The sequence below is a fragment of the Zeus faber genome (genome assembly GCF_960531495.2).
Source record: "Zeus faber genome assembly, chromosome: 10".
Classification (NCBI taxonomy): Eukaryota; Metazoa; Chordata; class Actinopteri; order Zeiformes; family Zeidae; genus Zeus; species Zeus faber.
Window position 1 is genome coordinate 32,991,293 of NC_137199.1, and position 20,000 is coordinate 33,011,292.

Consider the following 20,000-nt stretch of genomic DNA (forward strand, 5'->3'; position numbering starts at 1 on the left):
CGCAGCGAGGATCCAGGAATAGATGCCGGTGTGAGGTTTCACTCCAAGGTCAGAAGGTAAAAGAATCGGATTTCTGTCCCAGAGAAGAGGAAGCTGCATCCAGATGCTGCTTCCTCTTCTCTGCTGCAGTGGTTGAATGTGTGTCCTGGTCGTCCTCTCAGAGCTCCTCTGCTCCCCAAGGATGATGGGATGCATCCAGGCTGCAGGGTGGAAACCCGCTTTACCCTTCCTGGAAATATCTTCATGCTTTTTAGATGCCTCACAGATTAGATGGAACTCGAATTGACTTGGATGACTGTTTGGGTGACGTGGTGAAGGAAGATGTCAGAAACAGATCATAAATCATGTTTCACTTCTGTTACTTACTAAACCTGCATACTTACCAAGTCCATACATGTAGTTGCTTACTAAACCTGCATACTTACCAAGTCCATACATGTAGTTGCTTACTAAACCTGCATACTTACCAAGTCCATACATGTAGTTGCTTACTAAACCTGCATACTTACCAAGTCCATACATGTAGTTGCTTACTAAACCTGCATACTTACCAAGTCCATACATGTAGTTGCTTACTAAACCTGCATACTTACCAAGTCCATACATGTAGTTGCTTACTAAACCTGCATACTTACCAAGTCCATACATGTAGTTACTTACTAAACCTGCATACTTACCAAGTCCATACATGTAGTTGCTTACTAAACCTGCATACTTACCAAGTCCATACATGTAGTTGCTTACTAAACCTGCATACTTACCAAGTCCATACATGTAGTTACTTACTAAACCTGCATACTTACCAAGTCCATACATGTAGTTACTTACTAAACCTGCATACTTACCAAGTCCATACATGTAGTTGCTTACTAAACCTGCATACTTACCAAGTCCATACATGTAGTTACTTACTAAACCTGCATACTTACCAAGTCCATACATGTAGTTGCTTACTAAACCTGCATACTTACCAAGTCCATACATGTAGTTGCTTACTAAACCTGCATACTTACCAAGTCCATACATGTAGTTGCTTACTAAACCTGCATACTTACCAAGTCCATACATGTAGTTGCTTACTAAACCTGCATACTTACCAAGTCCATACATGTAGTTACTTACTAAACCTGCATACTTACCAAGTCCATACATGTAGTTACTTACTAAACCTGCATACTTACCAAGTCCATACATGTAGTTACTTACTAAACCTGCATACTTACCAAGTCCATACATGTAGTTACTTACTAAACCTGCATACTTACCAAGTCCATACATGTAGTTGCTTACTAAACCTGCATACTTACCAAGTCCATACATGTAGTTGCTTACTAAACCTGCATACTTACCAAGTCCATACATGTAGTTGCTTACTAAACCTGCATACTTACCAAGTCCATACATGTAGTTGCTTACTAAACCTGCATACTTACCAAGTCCATACATGTAGTTACTTACTAAACCTGCATACTTACCAAGTCCATACATGTAGTTGCTTACTAAACCTGCATACTTACCAAGTCCATACATGTAGTTACTTACTAAACCTGCATACTTACCAAGTCCATACATGTAGTTACTTACTAAACCTGCATACTTACCAAGTCCATACATGTAGTTACTTACTAAACCTGCATACTTACCAAGTCCATACATGTAGTTACTTACTAAACCTGCATACTTACCAAGTCCATACATGTAGTTACTTACTAAACCTGCATACTTACTTACCCTAGCTGAGGGTAAAAGTCTGATCAATTACCAAATATGGAGTGATGATGGATGGATGATGGATGGATAGAGTGATGGAGTATGGATGGATGGAGTGATGGATAGATTGATGGAGGATGGATGGATAGAGTGATGGATGGAGGATGGATGGATAGAGTGATGGATGATGGATGGATAGAGTGATGGATGGATGATGGATGGATAGAGAGATGATGGATGGATGGAGTGATGGAGGATGGATGGAATGATGGATGGATAGAGTGATGGAGGATGGATCGATAGAGTGATGGATGGATAGATGATGGATGGATAGAGTGATGGATGGATAGAGAGATGATGGATGGATGGATGGATGGATAGAGTGATGGATGGATAGATGATGGATGGATAGAGTGATGGATGGATAGAGAGATGATGGATGGATGGATGGATGGATGGATAGAGTGATGGATGGATGATGGATGGATAGAGAGATGGATGGATGGAGGATGGATAGAGTGATGGATGGATGGATGGATAGAGTGATGTGTCGATGTATTGAGTGATGGATGCAGGATGGGTGGATAGAGTGATGGATGGATAGAGTGATGGAGGATGGATCGATAGAGTGATGGATGATGCATGGATAGAGTGATTGATGGATGATGGATGGATAGAGTGATGGATGGATGATGGATGGGTAGAGTGATGATGGATGGATGGATAGAGAGATGATGGATGGATGGATGGATGGATAGAGTGATGGAGGATGGATGGATGATCGATAGATAGAGAGATGGATGGAGGATGGATAGAGTGATGGATGGATAGAGTGATGTGTCGATGTATTGAGTGATGGATGCAGAGGATGGATGGATAGAGTGATGGATGGATGATGGATGGATAGAGAGATGATGGATGGATGGATGGATGGATAGAGTGATGGAGGATGGATGGATGGAATGATGGATGGATAGATTGATGGATGGATAGAGTGATGGAGGATGGATCGATAGAGTGATGGATGATGCATGGATAGAGTGATTGATGGATGGATAGAGTGATGGATGGATGATGGATGGATAGAGAGATGATGGATGGATAGAGTGATGGAGGATGGATGGATGGAATGATGGATGGAGTGATGGATGATGGATGGATAGATTGAAGGATGATGGATGGATGGATAGAGTGATGTGTCGATGTTACATTACATTACATTACATTTACATTACATTACATTGATGAGACGCTTTTATCCAAAGCCACTTACAATTATTCAAACACCAGACAGACGCAGCCATCAGGAGCAATGAGGGGTTAAGTGTCTTGCTCAAGGACACTACAGCATGCTAGCAGGAGGAGCCTGGGATCCAACCAGCAACCTTTAGATGACTAGACCACCAGCTCTACCTCCTGAGATACCATCCAACCCATGTATTGAGTGTATTGAGTATGATGTATGATGTATTGAGTAATGGATACAGGATGGATGGATAGAGTGATGGATGGATGATGGATGGATAGAGTGATGGATGGATGATGGATGGATAGAGTGATGTGTCGATGTATTGAGTGATGGATGCAGGATGGCCCCCCCCTCTCTCTCCCTCTCTTGTGGCACAGTGCCACGGTGCATCACACTGCTGCTTCACAGTAAGAAGGTCCTGGGTTCGATTCCCGCCTGGGGCGCTGTTGGCACCGTGCTCCGGTGGGTTATCTCCCGATGAGGGTCCTTTCTGTGTGGAGTTTGCATGTTCTCCCCGTGCTCACATGGGGTTTCCTCCACCTAACGTCAGTAAGGACCCCCACCCAAAACATGCACCCATCATGGTGTGACCAGCGATGGACACTCGGTACCAGGTCCCCGGGCGTCGACCAAGGCTGCCCCCTGCTCCTGGCTGCCCCCCCGAGAGGAAGCACAAGCCAGGATGGCTTCCTCTTTATTGTCATGACAGTTATTACACCAGCTTTGCCAAAGCTACAGGGCAGGTAGCACTCAACAACAACAACAACAACATGAGATATAATAACTCAACAACAACATTGTTTACAATAACAACAGATGAACCTCATAATAACAACAGTAATAACATGAAGAATTACAATAAAAGTAAAAAGTAAATAAATAAAAAGTACCAGTATGTAGAGGGCAGCTTTCAGCTCATCTTATGACACTGTAAGAGGAAGCGTTCAGCGAGGGCGGCTGTGTGCTCTTCCCCGAGTAGCACGGCCATCTTTACTCATCAGACAGTGCGGTGAATGATGCTCAAATATAATTATATTTATCGAAAAATTGTTGTCTGATGTGTTGGTATGGTTGACAGTGTAGTAGAAAGTGCATGTCTGTCTCTACCTCACCTGTCTTACACTGACCTCACCTGTCTTACACTGACCTCACCTGTCTTATACTGACCACACCTGTCTTACACTGACCTCATAATCTTTGCTCTTTGGGCAGCCAGGATGTCTTGTTTCTTCCTTTTTGATGTCTGGACTGTGCTCACTGAGCCTGTACTTGCTCAGGATCTGTCTCTGCTTCATATCTCTGACGCTAGAGATATTCTGACAGTGTATACTCTCTTTTTAGGCTCAGATAGCAATGGAGTTTGTTTTGTGTTTTGGTTTGATGGTTTAATGTTCCAGAGACGCCTTTTTGGTTTCTTTAACTATTTGCTTGACTGTGATGTGTGATGGTCAAGCAGTGCTGCTCTGACATGGAACCATATTGGTGTTGGCTGCTCAGTAAGGCTCATGAGCAGCTGACTGAGGGGATTCTTTTTGGGCTTCAGTTCTTGGCTTTGCAGTGCTTCAAACTGCAGTGTATCTAGGGGACTTGATTTAAGATGCATCCAAAACTTCATTGTTCTTTTCTGAATGTTTATTATTAGTGGATATCAACCTAATTCTGCCCTGCATGCATTGGTGGCTGTTTTTCTTTGTATGTTAATATACTCCTGCAGAATGTGTCATGCAGGGTCTCTGTAGGATGCTTGTCCATCTAGTGTAGTCGTGCTGACTGAGTGGACCCCACACTTCACTTCCATACAGGGCTATTGGTACAATTATACTATCAAATATTTTGGTCCAGATTCTGATTAGTTCGTCTATTTGGTGAAATTATCTTCTAATCGCAAAAAAGCCTCTACAGGCCTTCTCCTTTAGTGCATTCACTGCCAGACCAACGTTTCCAGAGGCACTGATTTGGAGCCCCAGGTCTTCATAGGACAGGTTGTGTTCTAGTGGGTGTTTCCGAGGGTGAATATGTGTCTGTTTTCCTGGGATCTGGGATCTTTTTCTGGAAGATCACTATTTTGGATTTTTTTAAGTTTACTGTCAGGGCCCAGTTGTGACAGTATTGCTCCAGCAGATCCAGGTACTTTCTGTAGACCCTGCTCTGTGGGTGACAGCAGCACCAGGTCGTCTGCATAGAGCAAGAATTTCAACCTCCTTGTTGTTTAGGGTGAGGCCAGGGGCTGCATATGGTTCCAGCAACACGGCTAGCTCTTTAACATAGACATTAAAGAGGGTGGAGGTAAGCTGCATCCCTGGCTCCTCCATGTAGACATTAAAGAGGGTGGAGGTAAGCTGCATCCCTGGCAAATCCCTTGCCCTTGAGTGAAGAAGTCTGTTCTTTTTTTGACAATTTTTATTTGGCACTTGTTTTTGATATAGATTGATTTGATGATGTCATACATTTTACCCCCTTTACCACTTTGGAGAATTGTATAGTATCGTCCCTCTTGCCAGATTGAGTCAAATGCTTTTTTTAAATAAATAAAGCATGCAAAAATCTTCTTTTGTTTGTTTTGGTGTATGTGTTGATCGATGAGGGTGTGTAGGGCGTAAACATGATCAGTAGTGTGGTGATTTGGTAGGAAGCCAAGTTGTCCTTTCCTCAAGACATTGTGTTGCATAAGGAAGGCCCACGTTGGGGCGTTGATAAAGCTGCAGAAAAGCTTCCCCACGTCACTGCTCACGCAGATGCTTCGCTAGTTGTTGGCTCCAGTTTGTCTCCGCTCTTGTGTGTTGGGGAAATAAGCCCCCGACTCCAGATCCCAGGGAAGCAGCTTGAAGGAGCAGGTTGAACAGTTGAAGCAGGGCCTGCTGCAGCTCACTGCTGCTCCTCAGCATCTCCGTCCTGATACTGTCGGCTCTGCATGACTTTCCTGATTTTAGCTTTTTAACGTTGTCTTCTCATTATTTTATTGTCATTTGGTAATCAAGTGGCTTCTGATTGTTGTTGATAGTTGTTTTGAGTATTCTTCATTTCTCTTGAATTTGTTTCTGATTGGGGGACAGACTGTTTGGTGATGTTTCTTCATACAGCTTTTCAAAATGTTTTTTCCAAATATGACCGTTTTGTATTGTCAAATGTGTATTTCCTCTGTTGTTTTGGTTGTTCCATCTTTCCCAGAATTGGTTATGGTCAATGGACTCCTCAATTTATTTTAATTTTTGATTGTAATATTTTCTTTTTTTTTGCTTCAGGGTCTGTTTGTATTCTCTCAGGGTTTCAGCGTAGTTCTTACGCAGGCCCTTCTTTGTGGTTGATGGTGTTTTTGTTGGACAGGTTTCTTCATTTGTTTCTGACATGTTTACACTCTTCATCAAACCACTCTTCCTTTTTGGGCTTTGGTTTTATGGTGGAATTATTGTTAGTAAGACCTGCTTTATTGGCTGATTTGTGAAAAATAGTATTAATTTGTGTTAATGGCCTTATTTATTATTTATTTATTCCAGATTGGTTTGTTTGACATTTGGCTGAGAGGAAGTTATTCATCATGTTGGCCATTTCAGGCAAAGTGATGATGCTTTTGGGGTTGAGGTACAGTGAAGGTGTCTGAAGATGTGACTGTTGCCAGTAGCATCCACCATAACAGGCTCACATCCAGTTCTGGTGTTCAGGTCTCCCATCAGCAGAATGCCACCCCGGGCCTGGTGATGGTTGATCTCTACTTGGAGATTGTCGAAAAAGTTTTCGTTAAAGTAGGGAGATTCCTGTCTCTCCCTCCCCTCCATCCCCTCCCTCTCTCTCTCTCCCTCTCTCTCGCTCGCTCTCTCCCTCTCTCTCTCTCTCTCTCTCTCTCTCTCTCTCTCCCTCTCTCTCTCCCTCTCTCTCTCTCTCTCTCTGTCTCTCTCTCTCTCTCCCTCTCTCTCTCTCTCTCCCTCTCTCTCTCTCTCTCTCTCTCTCTCTCTCCCTCTCTCTCTCCCTCTCTCTCTCTCTCTCTCTCTCTCTCTGTCTCCTCTCTCTCTCTGTCTCTCTCTCTCTCTCTCTCCCTCTCTCTCGCTCACTCTCTCCCTCTGTCTCTCTCTCTATCTCTCTCTCTCTCTGTCTCTCTCTCTCTCCCTCTCTCTCTCTCTCTCTCTCTCTCTCTCTCCCTCTCTCTCTCCCTCTCTCTCTCTCTCTCTCTCTGTCTCCTCTCTGTCTCTCTCTCTCTCTCTCACTCTGTCTCCCTCTCTCTCTCTGTCTGTCTCTCTCTGTCTGGTTCAACAGACTGACTGACTGACTGACTGACTCACTGGCTGGGACAGACTGTGAGCTCTTCAAGCACCGTGGGAAATATCAATCAATCAATCAGAAGGTATATCTATTGATAGTAGTGGCTCAGCACATGGAGCTGGTGGTGTTAGTTTGCTGCATCCTGCTCCGTCTCCACGACGCTGCTCTGCTCAACTCATGTGCTTCACAAAGCAAAGCTTGTTCCAGCCGCTGTGCAACCACATCCCTGACGCCGTGGCCTCGTTTTCAGAACCATGATCTGAGTTCACACTGCGACTGAAAGGACCAGACTGTGATGTTGGGCCCCAGGGCCTCAGATGGGAGATGTGTTGACATGTGGAAATAAAGGAGACAGGAAGTGGATCTCTTAGAACGCTTCTTCCCTTGGGATTCAAACGTCATTTAAAGAAAACTTGATTTATTTACTGAGCCACTGTCACATGTCACACAGCTTCACCCAGTAGAGTGAAGCCTCTACCAGAGTCCTTGTAGAGTACCAGAGTCATTGAGACACCGCTCTGATCCCAAGCTGTGAAGCCTCACCTGCTCCTCCATGATGGTGAAATAACAATCAAACAAGGTTGGAGGAGAGGTCTGCAGGTACAGTCTGTTCCATGCACGACCACACAAATATAGGACGGTGTTGAATTCATGAAAGGAGTTAGCGCCATCTCTGTCCAAACATTTTGACTATTTTAACACCTCGGGACTTTTTCTATTGTGTACACCGACAATTTGCAGGATCTCACAAAAAAAACCTGCACTTATATAATAAATATACATTCATTTAACACTTTATTTTTGATTTCTTGTTCTTCAGATCCTTCCCTCAGGACCTCTTTGTCATGTTTACAGCACTTCTTTCCGTTTCCTCTGGTGGTTTGTGCACTGCGCCCCCTGTCTTTCAGGAGGAAACAACATGTCAATGCACACCTGCTGCTGCTGCTGTTGCTGCTGCTGCTCTGGTCGTGCACATGAGCTGCATGTCTCGCTAGCGGCGACTATAACAGCCTTAACTGCTTCGTTGTGCTGGTGTGCTGCTGCCACCATAGATGTATGAATGTGCGGTGAACGGGTGAATGGGAGGCGCTGTGTAAATGCGGTCCATTTCCCTTTTTATTTATTGTTTTGATTTTATTCATGATCCTCTGAGTTCTGTGTTTTCCTGGTGATTCAGGAAAAGTCTCATAAATCTGCTGCTCCTCAGGATCTTCAGCAGATGTTACTCAGGGCTCCGCCCAGCCCCTCCAGCCCTCCATCTGTGTTCCAACACATCCCTCGCTTCACTTCCTTCCTGCCCCCCGCTCCCAGGGAACCCTCTCATTTGGGAGGATCAGTCGTTCCCAGCGAGGGAGGCGGAGCAGGAGGCAGAGCAGGAAGACGCTGTTTGAGCACTTTCTGTTTGTTTATTACTCCTCCACCTCCTCTTCTTGTGCTCTTGTACAGACACCTCTCCATCAAAGTTCCAAGATGTTTAAATGTTTTCTTGTTAAAGCGTTTGTTTACATTAGTTTATGTTTGTTTAAATTTTTTTACATTTGTTTGTTTATTTGCGTTTGCTTATGTTTGTTTACGTTTGTTTACATTAGTTTACGTTTGCTTATGTGTGTTTACATTTGCTTACCTTTTCTTAACTTTGCTTATGTTTGCTTACGTTTGTTTACGTTGGCTTATGTTTGTTTACGTTTGCTTACATTTGTTTACATTTGTCTATGGTTGTTTATGTTTGCTTATGTTTGTTTACACTTATTTACGTTTACTTATGTTTACTTACATTTGTTTACGTTTGCTTTAGTTTGCTTACGTTTGCTTACGTCTGTTTACGTTTGTTTACGTTTGCTTACGTTTGTTTTATCCAACGTTGTTCTGCAATTTGCCAAAATATAATTATTAGTTACAACATCAAATTATTCTAGATTTTAAAATGTCTCCTGTTATTTTTATACAGTTTCACACTCAATCTGCAGTTTCCTCTGCAGCAGATTAAAATGGACGCTGGAAGGTTTGGAGGTATGAGGCTGTGGCTGCTCAGTTGCTACGTCTCCTCCACCCATGGAGCCGTGCTGCTTTGGGATCAGGACATAGGTCACAGTGGAGGCTCAACAGGAGGCTTGTGAACTCCATCCCTGCCTGTGTTTTTATTTTATTTTGATTTTGTTCTCAAAATCATTCATCTTGAACTGCTCAAATAATCCAGATAAATCTCATATTGATGAATGGCTTCTGCCAAGTCTCCGTTAGGGATCAATCAAATATTGATTCATTAATTAAGTCTCATCTGGTGTCACGCCCAGTACTGCACACTACTCAGATTGTGTATTTGCAGCACTTCCTGCAGTACACGCTCCATCCTGAGTCTTTGGATGGAACCATCTGCCAGGTGGGGTGTGGCAGAGGGCGGGGCAGAGGGCAGGGCAAGGGGCGTGGCGGAAGCAGCCCCACCTGTTGTTATGCCCCCCCCCCCCTCAATGTTTTTCCTTGGGGGGGCAGTTGCAGAGCGACCTGGTTTTGCGCCGTGACAGGAGGAGGCCGGACGTGCGTGTGAGCGTGCACGTGCACGTTGCTGTGTGTTAACAGATGATCTGGTTTCACACCCCCCCAGAGAGCTTCACTCGTCTCCATTTCCTGTTTTCATTACACACTCCTCTGTCTGTTTTTATTCCCTCCCCCTCCACCTCCACTTCCTCCTCCCCCACCTCTTCCACCTCCTCCTCCTCCTCCTCATCCTTCTCTTCCACCTCCTCCACCTCCTCCTCCTCCTCCTCATCCTTCTCTTCCACCTCCTCCTCCTCATCCTTCTCCCCCACCTCTTCCACCTCCTCCTCCACCTCCTCTTTGTTTACCTCCTGTGTTGTTTTGCTTCCTGTTTATTGATCAGCTGTTTGTGCTGCATTCAGTGGAACTCAGAAGTTCCAGTTTTTATTCCTCGCTTCAGAACATTTTCCTTTGCTTCTGTTTGTTGTTTCTAATAAAAACCTGGTGAGGGAACGTTGTCCTTCCACGTTCCCGTGGTGACGGCTCTGTTATCTCACTCAACTCTGCAATCTGCCCCAAACTTCTGACTTGGAATTCCAACTTGAATGTCCATTCCTTAGAGCTTTTCCAAGTAGGATGTTGGATTTTTCAGAGTTTGGACTTAAGTGGAACATAGAATCTGATTGTTCCTGCAAAACAAAACAAGACAACAAAACAACAAAACAACAAAACGAAATGGTGCTTCAAAGAAAGCGAGTGTTTCCACTCTTGCTGTCTCTTCTCTGGATTCACAGCAGGAGGTGGACACCAGTTTCCTCCCAGTTTTCCTCCCAGTACGGAGGTAGCCACAGGCTGCATGCTAACTGTGATAGCTCAATGCATGACTCCAGATGGGATCAGCTAGCCTAGCTAAGTGCCTCATGGACCATGCAGTTCCAAAACAAAACATCCGCGATAACAGGACAAAACTGATGGAGTTTAGGAGCCCCCTCGCTCCCCCCTCCATGAAGTACCCTGTCAGCAGCACCTACTGGGTGGGGGTGGGTGTGTGTGTAATCCAATCTGTCGTGTTGTTTCTCTCTCTCCCTCTGTCTCTCTGCTCGTCACACTCATCCCCTCATCACTCACCACGCACACACACACACACACAACACACACACACACACACACACACACACACACACACACACTCAGGGTAAACACAGTGTTTAGTTTTCAGGAAGTGGAAATCGATCTGTCGCCGTCACTCGCCAGGAAGAGAGTGAGTAGAAGCTTCCTGTGTGTGTGTGTGTGTGTGTGTGTATGTGTGTGTGTGTATGTGTGTGTGTGTGCACGTGGGCGTATGCGTGTATGTGTGTGTGTGTATGTGTGTGTGTGTGTGTGCGTGTCTGTGTGTGTGTCTGTGTATGTGTGTGTGTGTGTCTGTGTATGTGTGTGTGTGTGTCTGTGTGTGTGTCTGTGTATGTGTGTGTGTGTCTGTGTGTGTGTCTGTGTATGTGTGTGTGTGTGTGTCTGTCTGTGTGTGTGTGTGTGTGTGTGTGTGCGCGTCTGTCTGTGTGTGTGTGTTTGTGTGTGTGTGTGTGTGTGTTTGTGTGTGTGTGTGTGTGTGTGTGTGTGTGTGTGTGTGTTTGTGTCTCTCTGTTACTTTTGCATATCATACTAATGATTAATTTCAAAGATATGTCACCTTACATATTATTATGATTATAGTATCATCTATATTCATACATATTTTCTCTCATATTTTTAGTTTTTTTTGTATATTTCTATTTCTTGCTGATTCACTTTTTTTCCTGCTTTGTTTTGCACTCATTGCTGTTTGTGCTTTTATCATTTCACTGCGTGTGACAAATCTGTTCAAGAAAAAAGTGAATCTCTACATGGAGAATTGCATTGCATTGCATTTAGCAGACACTTTTATCCAAAGCGACTTACAATTATTCCAACACCGACGGACGCAGCCATCAGGAGCAATTAGGGGTTAAGTGTCTTGCTCAAGGACACTACAGCATGCTAGCAGGAGGAGCCTGGGATCCAACCAGCAACCTTTAGATTACTAGATGACCAGCTCTAACTCCTGAGCTATCATCCCCCTATCAATATACGTATGTCCTCTGCTTGGAAAACGTAGGACTCACCTCCTTTACCTGCTGCACACACACACACACACACACACACACACACACACACACACACACATACATACATACACACACCTCATCAGACAGAGTAACGCAGTGTTATGTCAGCGACCATTTTCCTTTCCTGGTCTGGGGGTTGTTGTTGTGATAGACTTTATTGGGCACCAGGCAGCTGTGAACCCTCCCCCCAAGACCCACAATGCACAGCTGCTGCTTAGCCCCCCCCCCTATGGTCACCTGGTCACCATATGATCATGACCTCGCACTCACACTCGCACACACACACACTCAGACACACATACTCACACACACACTCACACTCACACACATACACACGCTCACACATTAAAGGTGTGAGCGTGACTGAAACTGCTCCTCTGTAGATTCCAGGGAAGGGTTCTGTGGTCTTTGTGCTGCAGGGGCTTCTGGGTAATAGGAGTCGGCACGTGGACGTGGAGCAGTGATAAAGGACAACCAGGCCACAGCGTTTCTCTACGAGAGATTCTAGTTGAAAAAGTTTGAACTTTTCACAAAGTCGCTCATGTTGTCATTTTTGTATTTCTCCAACTAACCAATCACAGATGAAAAGGGGTGGGGCTTAGTCGATCAACCACAGAAAGTGAGTTGAGTCCTAGAAACGAAACCCCCGTGATTCTACTGATCGCAGGACGGAAAATGTCGTTAGTGCACAGAACGGTGTTGGACCTCAAGAACCAAGCGTTTCGAGAACTATCCTGAGCACTGACCGCTCCAGCAGAGGATTTTACATTTTAACTTTTGGTCATTTATCTAGAGCGACTTCCACTGAATCCATCCGTCTGACTGTACTGCAGAGGGTTAAAGCTCTGTTCTTTTGGCCTCCTGCAGGACGCAAGTTTGACTCAAGGGCAAAATCCAGAGAAAAAACCTGTTTTGAACAGCTGCCAATTCTGCAGCTCTCTCCCTCCCCTCCCCCAGATCAGCTCAGCCATCGCAGCAGAATCAGATCTCTTCTTCCTCCTCAGGCTCCCGTTCAGCAGCTTCTTCCTCTTCTCAACTTCGTCCTTTTTCATTGAAATGTTTCCGCTGCAACATTCATCAGCAGAAGGTGAAACGTAGTCCATGTGAACGCAGCAGATCATTCCCCAGTGGCAGAGCAGAGTAACTACACCCAGGTCTCATCTAGTACCTTCTGTTTGTTTGGGACCGGGCGCCCTGCGGTTCCGTGGCTTCCTGCCGTCGTGTGACTCATCGCGGCCTCCGAGGATTGTGGTCGGACAGGTTAGCGGCTCTCGGTGCCTTCGGGCGCCGACGCGCTCAGTGCAGGGATGCCTCGGGCAAATCCAGAGGAATGCGAATGTGAAAACCATCAAAAGTGGAAAAATGTGGCGGTTTCATCAGCACAGGTGTGTTGCGGTGCAGTGGGACTGTAGGGGACTGTATTCTAGATGCCATTTCAGAGGAGTCGGCTGAGGGCCACGTCCAACTCAGCAGTCACGTAAAATATAATATCATACCCAAAAGAAGTGTCACACTTCCAATCTTGAGGTGTTTCAGGTCATATCTTCTCACTTCCTGCTAACTCTGACCACGCTGTGAAGACACTGGAGGAATACTCTGGTTTCACCTCAGCCTTATGTCTCCGTAATTGGGAGACCATCTGAGTGATTGGCATCAGAATATTTTATATTGATCCAGTATTGAGAGAATCACTTTACTTTCCCATTGGTCACGATTTCCCTGTTGCCCGGCAGTTGGCTGATGATGAGATTGACTCCCAATGATTGAAAAATAAGGTTTAGGTTAAAAAAAATCCAGAGTTTCCACTTCTGTTAGAGCCCTGTGCCTCGGCTAGAGAGGGTCTGACGGGGTGAAGAGGGTCTATCGGGGTCCGGTCCAGTAGGCGGGTGGTCCGGACCGGCGCCGACACCTGAGGAGCCCGGGCGCCGGATTGTAAACAGTTTGCAGACGTCGCATGGAAGCCGGTCAGGAATGCAGCGATACGGCGCTCGGGGAGAGAGAGAGAGGAATTCCCAGCATTCCTTGGTGTTTGGGGAGAGGCAGCGGCCTCGCAGATAGGAAGTCATCTGTCATGAGAGCGCAATCACTTCTCCAGGAGCGGCAGCAACGCAGCAATTATTACTGTTGTTATCAGCTCTCAAACTTGGCTCAGAGACAACGGATGAGAGCTATTCCTCCTCCTATCAATCACCCCCCCCCCCGTTGTACTACTTGGTGTTTACGTGCAAGACATCCATTCCACACCTGGTTTTCCAGACTCTGTTGCTCTAAACCTCGCTGTTCGTTTGTAGTTTTTTTGCAAACCCTAACTGACTCAACCCAACCTGAGCCTGAACATCTTGCACATGTTCCGGTGTTTCCTTCAGCTCTGAAATGTACTTGTGGAGGTAGCTGGCGGGGGGCGGCTACCGTTACAAAGGACAGTTTTCCGAGTTCCCGTGGAATGCAGCATCACTTCCTGCTGGCCCTCGACCCAATAGAAACTTGGATCGCTTTCTAATGCACCCGAACCAGAGACGCTGTCCAAGTCTTCCAACCTAGTACCAGAGAACCAGTCCACTAGTTCAACCATCACGGGTGGCATCCTTCTCTTGGATGGATAAAAAAAATTTAAATGCTCAAAATCATCGCTAAATATACTTTGGCGGCCGTTAGTATACCTGGGAGGCCGCCCGAGTACAGTCTACGTGCGGGAAACACTGTGTTCACGTTGTTCTTTAAGGTTAGAAGAAATAACAAGACGGCTTGAAGTTGTAGTTCTATTTCTGTGTTTGACGTCCTGCTCAGTCCATGTTCCTGGTGCTCCAGTGTCGCCGGTTGGCTCTTCAAACCAGACAGAAAGAAAAGCCCTCCTCGGCTCTGGGGTCGGGCAGGAGGCGCTCGTGGGGTGACGGAGCAGACGTGGACTGTTTTGGCTGATGGAGATGTGGGGGTTCATCAGATGAGCTCCACTGAGTTCTGCATTTCAGGGTTGTCGTTTTTTCTTCCTGGTTTGATACTCGTGCATTTTGTTGCAAACAGGTTCTGTACAATCATAAATTGAGTTTTTCTTAATAAATGATGTTGATCTTGCTTCAGCTGCACCTCCTCGCAGGGCGCGGTGGTGTTGATGAATTGAAGGTGAGCTTCAGAGTTGAGATGTCACCGTTCCTCCTCCTCAGGCGCTGCTCAGACCGGGTCGTCTGGACCGGATTGTCTACGTTCCGCTTCCCGACGCCGCCGCACGACGCCAGATCTTCTCGCTGCAGTTCCTCAAGACGCCGGTGGACCAAGATGTCCGCCTGGAGGAGCTGGTGACCAGAACCCACAAGTACTCTGGAGCCGAGGTCAGAACCTTCTGCCGCTGTTCTCACAAGGATTTCTGTTGATGAAAATGTCGCGAAACAACCATAATTCTTATGGCGGCCATCATGGGTGGAGTCATGGGTGGACCCCAACACAGACCCCAGGAAATGCTGTGATAGAATGTCATCGTTTTCTAAACCAAGAACTGGTCCCTCCATTCAAATTTGTTTCATCATACTTGAAATTCTTCAGCATACTACAATGAAATGCATTGTAATGCTAAAGCATGACCTCACGCTGGTCATTTCAGCAGGATTTTCTCTGGTTTGATTTGAAATCACATGAACTCATGTTAAACTCATGAACGCAGCAGCTGACCCTCTGCTCCAGCTGCTGCTGAAGGTGGGATGAATAGCGATGAATGAAATCACTTGATGATTAATCAATGGGGAAAGAATTGCAGTTCAAAGGCTCTAATTATGATGTCATCAGGTCATCCTTGTGAGTGCTCTTGTGTCTCTTTCTCGTCCTTTCCTCCTTCTCCCTCTGAGCGCAGGTTCAAATATCCACATCCCACTCACACCTGGGTCTTAGCCATGCCTTGCTCCAGGGCTGTGGCGGTAGTGCCTGTGTCTGTCGTACTGTTTGAAACATTTCAGCCTTTTGAGGGGACGACCTTTCTCCTTCATCACAAGGTTGAAATGAACCTGAGGAGACTGCAGCTTGTACGTGGTGATCACACGTCACCACCGCCGACGCTTTGTTGGACTCTTTTCATTTTTCCTCCGTGATGAGTCCAACACTGTCCTAAAATAGTAGATATGGATGCTTTTCCTTAATGACCAGAAACGACACGCTGTTTTTATTGTGTACACCACGCGTTCTGCTCCAGACCGTAAATCTCTTGTTTGGACTGAAGGTGCCTGACGGAGACGTGGTGCCGCCCTTCTGACGGTCGTGCACATGCACTGTTTCTACCTGAATCAGTAGCGTTCGCTGAGCGGCCTCGAAAAAACCCATTTAGTGATTTACTAACCTCAGTCGTGCGTGTCGGGCCAGGGTGGTGTTGGTGATCAGGGTTCCCTTTCCTGTGACCGGAGAGTCTTCGGTCCTCCGCCGCAGGAAGCGGTTTTGGCGTGGCAGGTGCTGCAGGCGCTGCAGAGCTTGGCTGACGGCCATTTGTTATCTGGATGTAGTGGTCACGCAGCGTGTTGGTATTCCCCGTTTCCCTAAAGCAGCGGCTACAGACATCCTCCCCTCTCAACATCCAGGCCCTTTTATGACTAATTGGATTGTGGGACGGATGAAGGACACAGGAATAGTTTCCGACGTCTTCAGCCGCCGCGCGACGCTGGCATGACGTCAGGGACGCAGACAGGGACGACGACACCGCGTAATAAGTTCATTTAGCGCACAAACACCGACTCCCACAGGAAGACACATGGCTTCCTCCAACACCTGCGCCGTCGGTTCTTCCTCCTCCATCTGTTCCTACTGAGTTACGACTGTTTTGTTGTGGTGAAGATTCTTATCTCCAAGGACACCGGGCGAGGAAACCCTGCAGCGTCGCAATAACAGCCACACAAACAAGACGGGAGGCCGAGGAAAGACGGCCGCGTTTGAAGGAAAACTTATTTTGAGATAAGGGAATCAACCCGCGTGATCAACATCACAATCTTTTGGCTTGAGTCCCAATGATCAAAACATGAGGTTTAGGTAAAAAAAAAATACCAGAGTTTCCCTTTAAAGGAGCACGGCCTCATGGGAATTCCTTCCTGATCAGCGTGTTCTTGTGTTTGTGCGTTCATGTGTGCGAAAACCGCCGGACCACAAAGTCAACATGGAAAACAGTCCAGAGCCAGACAGGAAGTCACACCTGGTGCGACTCCACCCCTTTAAGCCCCCCCGACACCCCCAACACCCCCTCCACTCCAGTCGGTGCTCCACCTCAAGGGTTCGGTCCAACACACAGTAGCATCAGCTCCACCGCTCTTGCAGCAGGTCGACAGCCTGCTTCTATCTGCTAAAAGCCTCCACCACCCTGTCCTCATCCAATCACTTGAATCACCTTTTTTATTGATTATTTCCTTTTGTTGTGAAAAATCCATATTTCTGTCGCTTAGCTGAGCTCAAACCCTGGTTCCTCCTATGAATGATCAGTCTGGGCTGGTGGGGACATTGGAAGGATCGGGGGCTTTGTCCAAGCATTTGAAATGTAGTAAATCTTGTTCTGAGGTGTAGTACATAAGATGCTGAGTATAGATGTGGTTGTTTCTTCTCCTCTTTGCTCTGGAAGAACTTTGATGAACGGCAGCGACAGCTCCAATCCCTGTTTTCTATTTCACACATGAAGCACAAATAGAATTTTTCCTGAGAAACAGGAGCCAGTTCAGAGGCTGTGTTGGTGTTTCCTCTGTCAGAGCCAAACCAGGATCAGGAGGAGGAGAAGGGATCAAGAGTGAGGAGCTGGGAGAGAGGAGAAAAGGGCAGAAGGGGAGGATTCTAATAGCGAGCAGAGAGGGAGGGAGAGGCTTCATGTAGAAATCTTCTCCTGAACATCCTTCAAACAGCCCAGTGCAGGGATCCAGAGCAGCAGGTCTCCTAGTTTCCGCATCTCAGAAGCTCCTTTCCCACATGGAACCTGTAACATGGCTGATGATAAATATGCAGTAAAGTCAGTTGCTTTTCATTCCACATGGGCCTCCTTTACGGAGAACTTCCGTATGGAGTCTGTTGCTACATCCATGATGTTAGGGATACGTGACGTAATGCTCCACCAGAGGTGTGTGATATCTGCAGAGACTAGACAACACCATCCTTTTTAGACCCCCCCTCTCCCGGACATCCATGTCCCCGCACCGCACCCCCAACTGTAAAAGACACGCCCAGGCTCTGAGAAGCAAACGTAAGAAGATAAAGAGCTGTCTGCGTAGAGAGCGCACGTCTTCCACTCTCAGCTCCACGCTTGTGATGGAGCTGGGCTGCATGTTACCGCCTCCATCCTCACACGCTTCCGTTCACAGCCGTACCCACATGTTGCCGTAAATGACAGCGGGTGAAGAGCGGTGGAGATTTAGGAACATCCACACCATCCTGTTCCCACAGCACACCAACACCCAACACGGCTGCTAGATTTACACCTTTCGGTGCAAGTGGGAAAAGGGCTTCACCCTTCCTCCAGGGGCGGAGGTGTCTCCACCCCTTGGAGGCTCCATTTGTAACAGCTCTTTGCCTTTTGTTAAACAACAGCCAAACAGAAAGTTGCTGCTTTTGACGCCTCGCGAACGACCCGGGATCCAGTCGTCCTGCAGCCTCACACTTAGTTCTGTTGAATAAGAGAAAAAATAATAAGAATAATAATGATAATGGCAACATGGCCACCTGCTCCACCTTGTTTCTCAGTGCGTTGTGTCGTAATAAACCCCAGTGCATTGTGGGAATAAACAGCCAAACAAACATGAATCTGCGGCCGAGGAGACGCAGCGTCGCAAGTTAAAGTCAATAAGAAATGACACTTTGATGGTTCTGCCCTGTTTGTTTAGAGAGGTTGCCTAGCAACACTGAGCATCGCTCCCCATGTGGCACCACTCTGCCTCGCTCTCTATCGCTCTCTTCCCCCTATCTCTCTCTTCTATCGCTCTTTCTCTCTCTGTTGAGTGTTTACTTCCTGCTGCAGGCTTGTGGCGGCGTGAGTCCCCCCCACATGGAAACATTTTTGGTGGGAACATTGGGGGTGGAGCTGCATCGCAGGAACACTCCACGTCCGATGGCGGCACTTCAACACCACTTGTACTTTCAGACTTTATTCACTTGACCTTAGTTTGGTCCAGACATGAGACTTCCAGGAGCTTCCAGGAGGTTCCAGGAGCTTCCAGGAGCTTCCAGGAGCTTCCAGGAGCTTCCAGGAGCTTCCAGGACGTCTGGAGGCTCAGTGTCCTGACACCTCACAGGGGGGTGGGGTTAGTGTGGAGGTTCTGGTCCTCGTCAGCTGTCAGCACTGATTCGGAAGTGAGTCACTGCTCCGGCTCGAGCAGAATCTCCCAAAAGGTCTCACACACACACACACACACACACACACACACACACACACACACACACACACACACACACACACACACACACACACACTTTGCTTTTGGCTCCTGTTCCTAAAAATTCCCAAATATGCAGCTCTCCTCCAGAACGGACATCCCATAAACGGAGGTGAAACTAAAGTCACTGTACTCAGTGGAAGTTATTAAAGTTGTTACAGTTGTTACAGTTGTTACAGTTGTTACAGTTTTTACAGTTGTTACAGTTGTTATAGTTGTTACAGTTGTAACAGTTTTTACAGTTGTTACAGTTGTTACAGTTGTTACAGTTGTTACAGTTGTAACAGTTGTAACAGTTGTTACAGTTGTAACAGTTGTTACAGTTGTTATAGTTGTTATAGTTGTTACAGTTGTTATAGTTGTTATAGTTGTTACAGTTGTTATAGTTGTTACAGTTGTAACAGTTTTTACAGTTGTTACAGTTTTTACAGTTGTTACAGTTGTAACAGTTTTTACAGTTGTTACAGTTGTTATAGTTGTTATAGTTGTTACAGTTGTTATAGTTGTTACAGTTGTAACAGTTTTTACAGTTGTTACAGTTTTTACAGTTGTTACAGTTGTAACAGTTTTTACAGTTGTTACAGTTGTTACAGTTGTTACAGTTGTAACAGTTGTTACAGTTGTAACAGTTGTTATAGTTGTTATAGTTGTTACAGTTGTTATAGTTGTTATAGTTGTTACAGTTGTTATAGTTGTTACAGTTGTAACAGTTTTTACAGTTGTTACAGTTTTTACAGTTGTTACAGTTGTAACAGTTTTTACAGTTGTTACAGTTGTTATAGTTGTTACAGTTGT

General features: G+C 46.1%; 1 protein-coding gene across 1 annotated transcript in view; it reads left to right on the forward strand.

Moving 5' to 3' along the window:
* The window catches only part of afg2a (AFG2 AAA ATPase homolog A), an 83,185-nt gene that overhangs the window by 62,233 nt on the left and 952 nt on the right, over nucleotides 1-20,000 (forward strand). Inside the window, exon 16 of the mRNA XM_080008274.1 lies at nucleotides 14,991-15,155. Coding sequence (XP_079864400.1) covers nucleotides 14,991-15,155 — 165 coding nt within the window. The remainder of the gene's footprint in view (nucleotides 1-14,990; nucleotides 15,156-20,000) is intronic.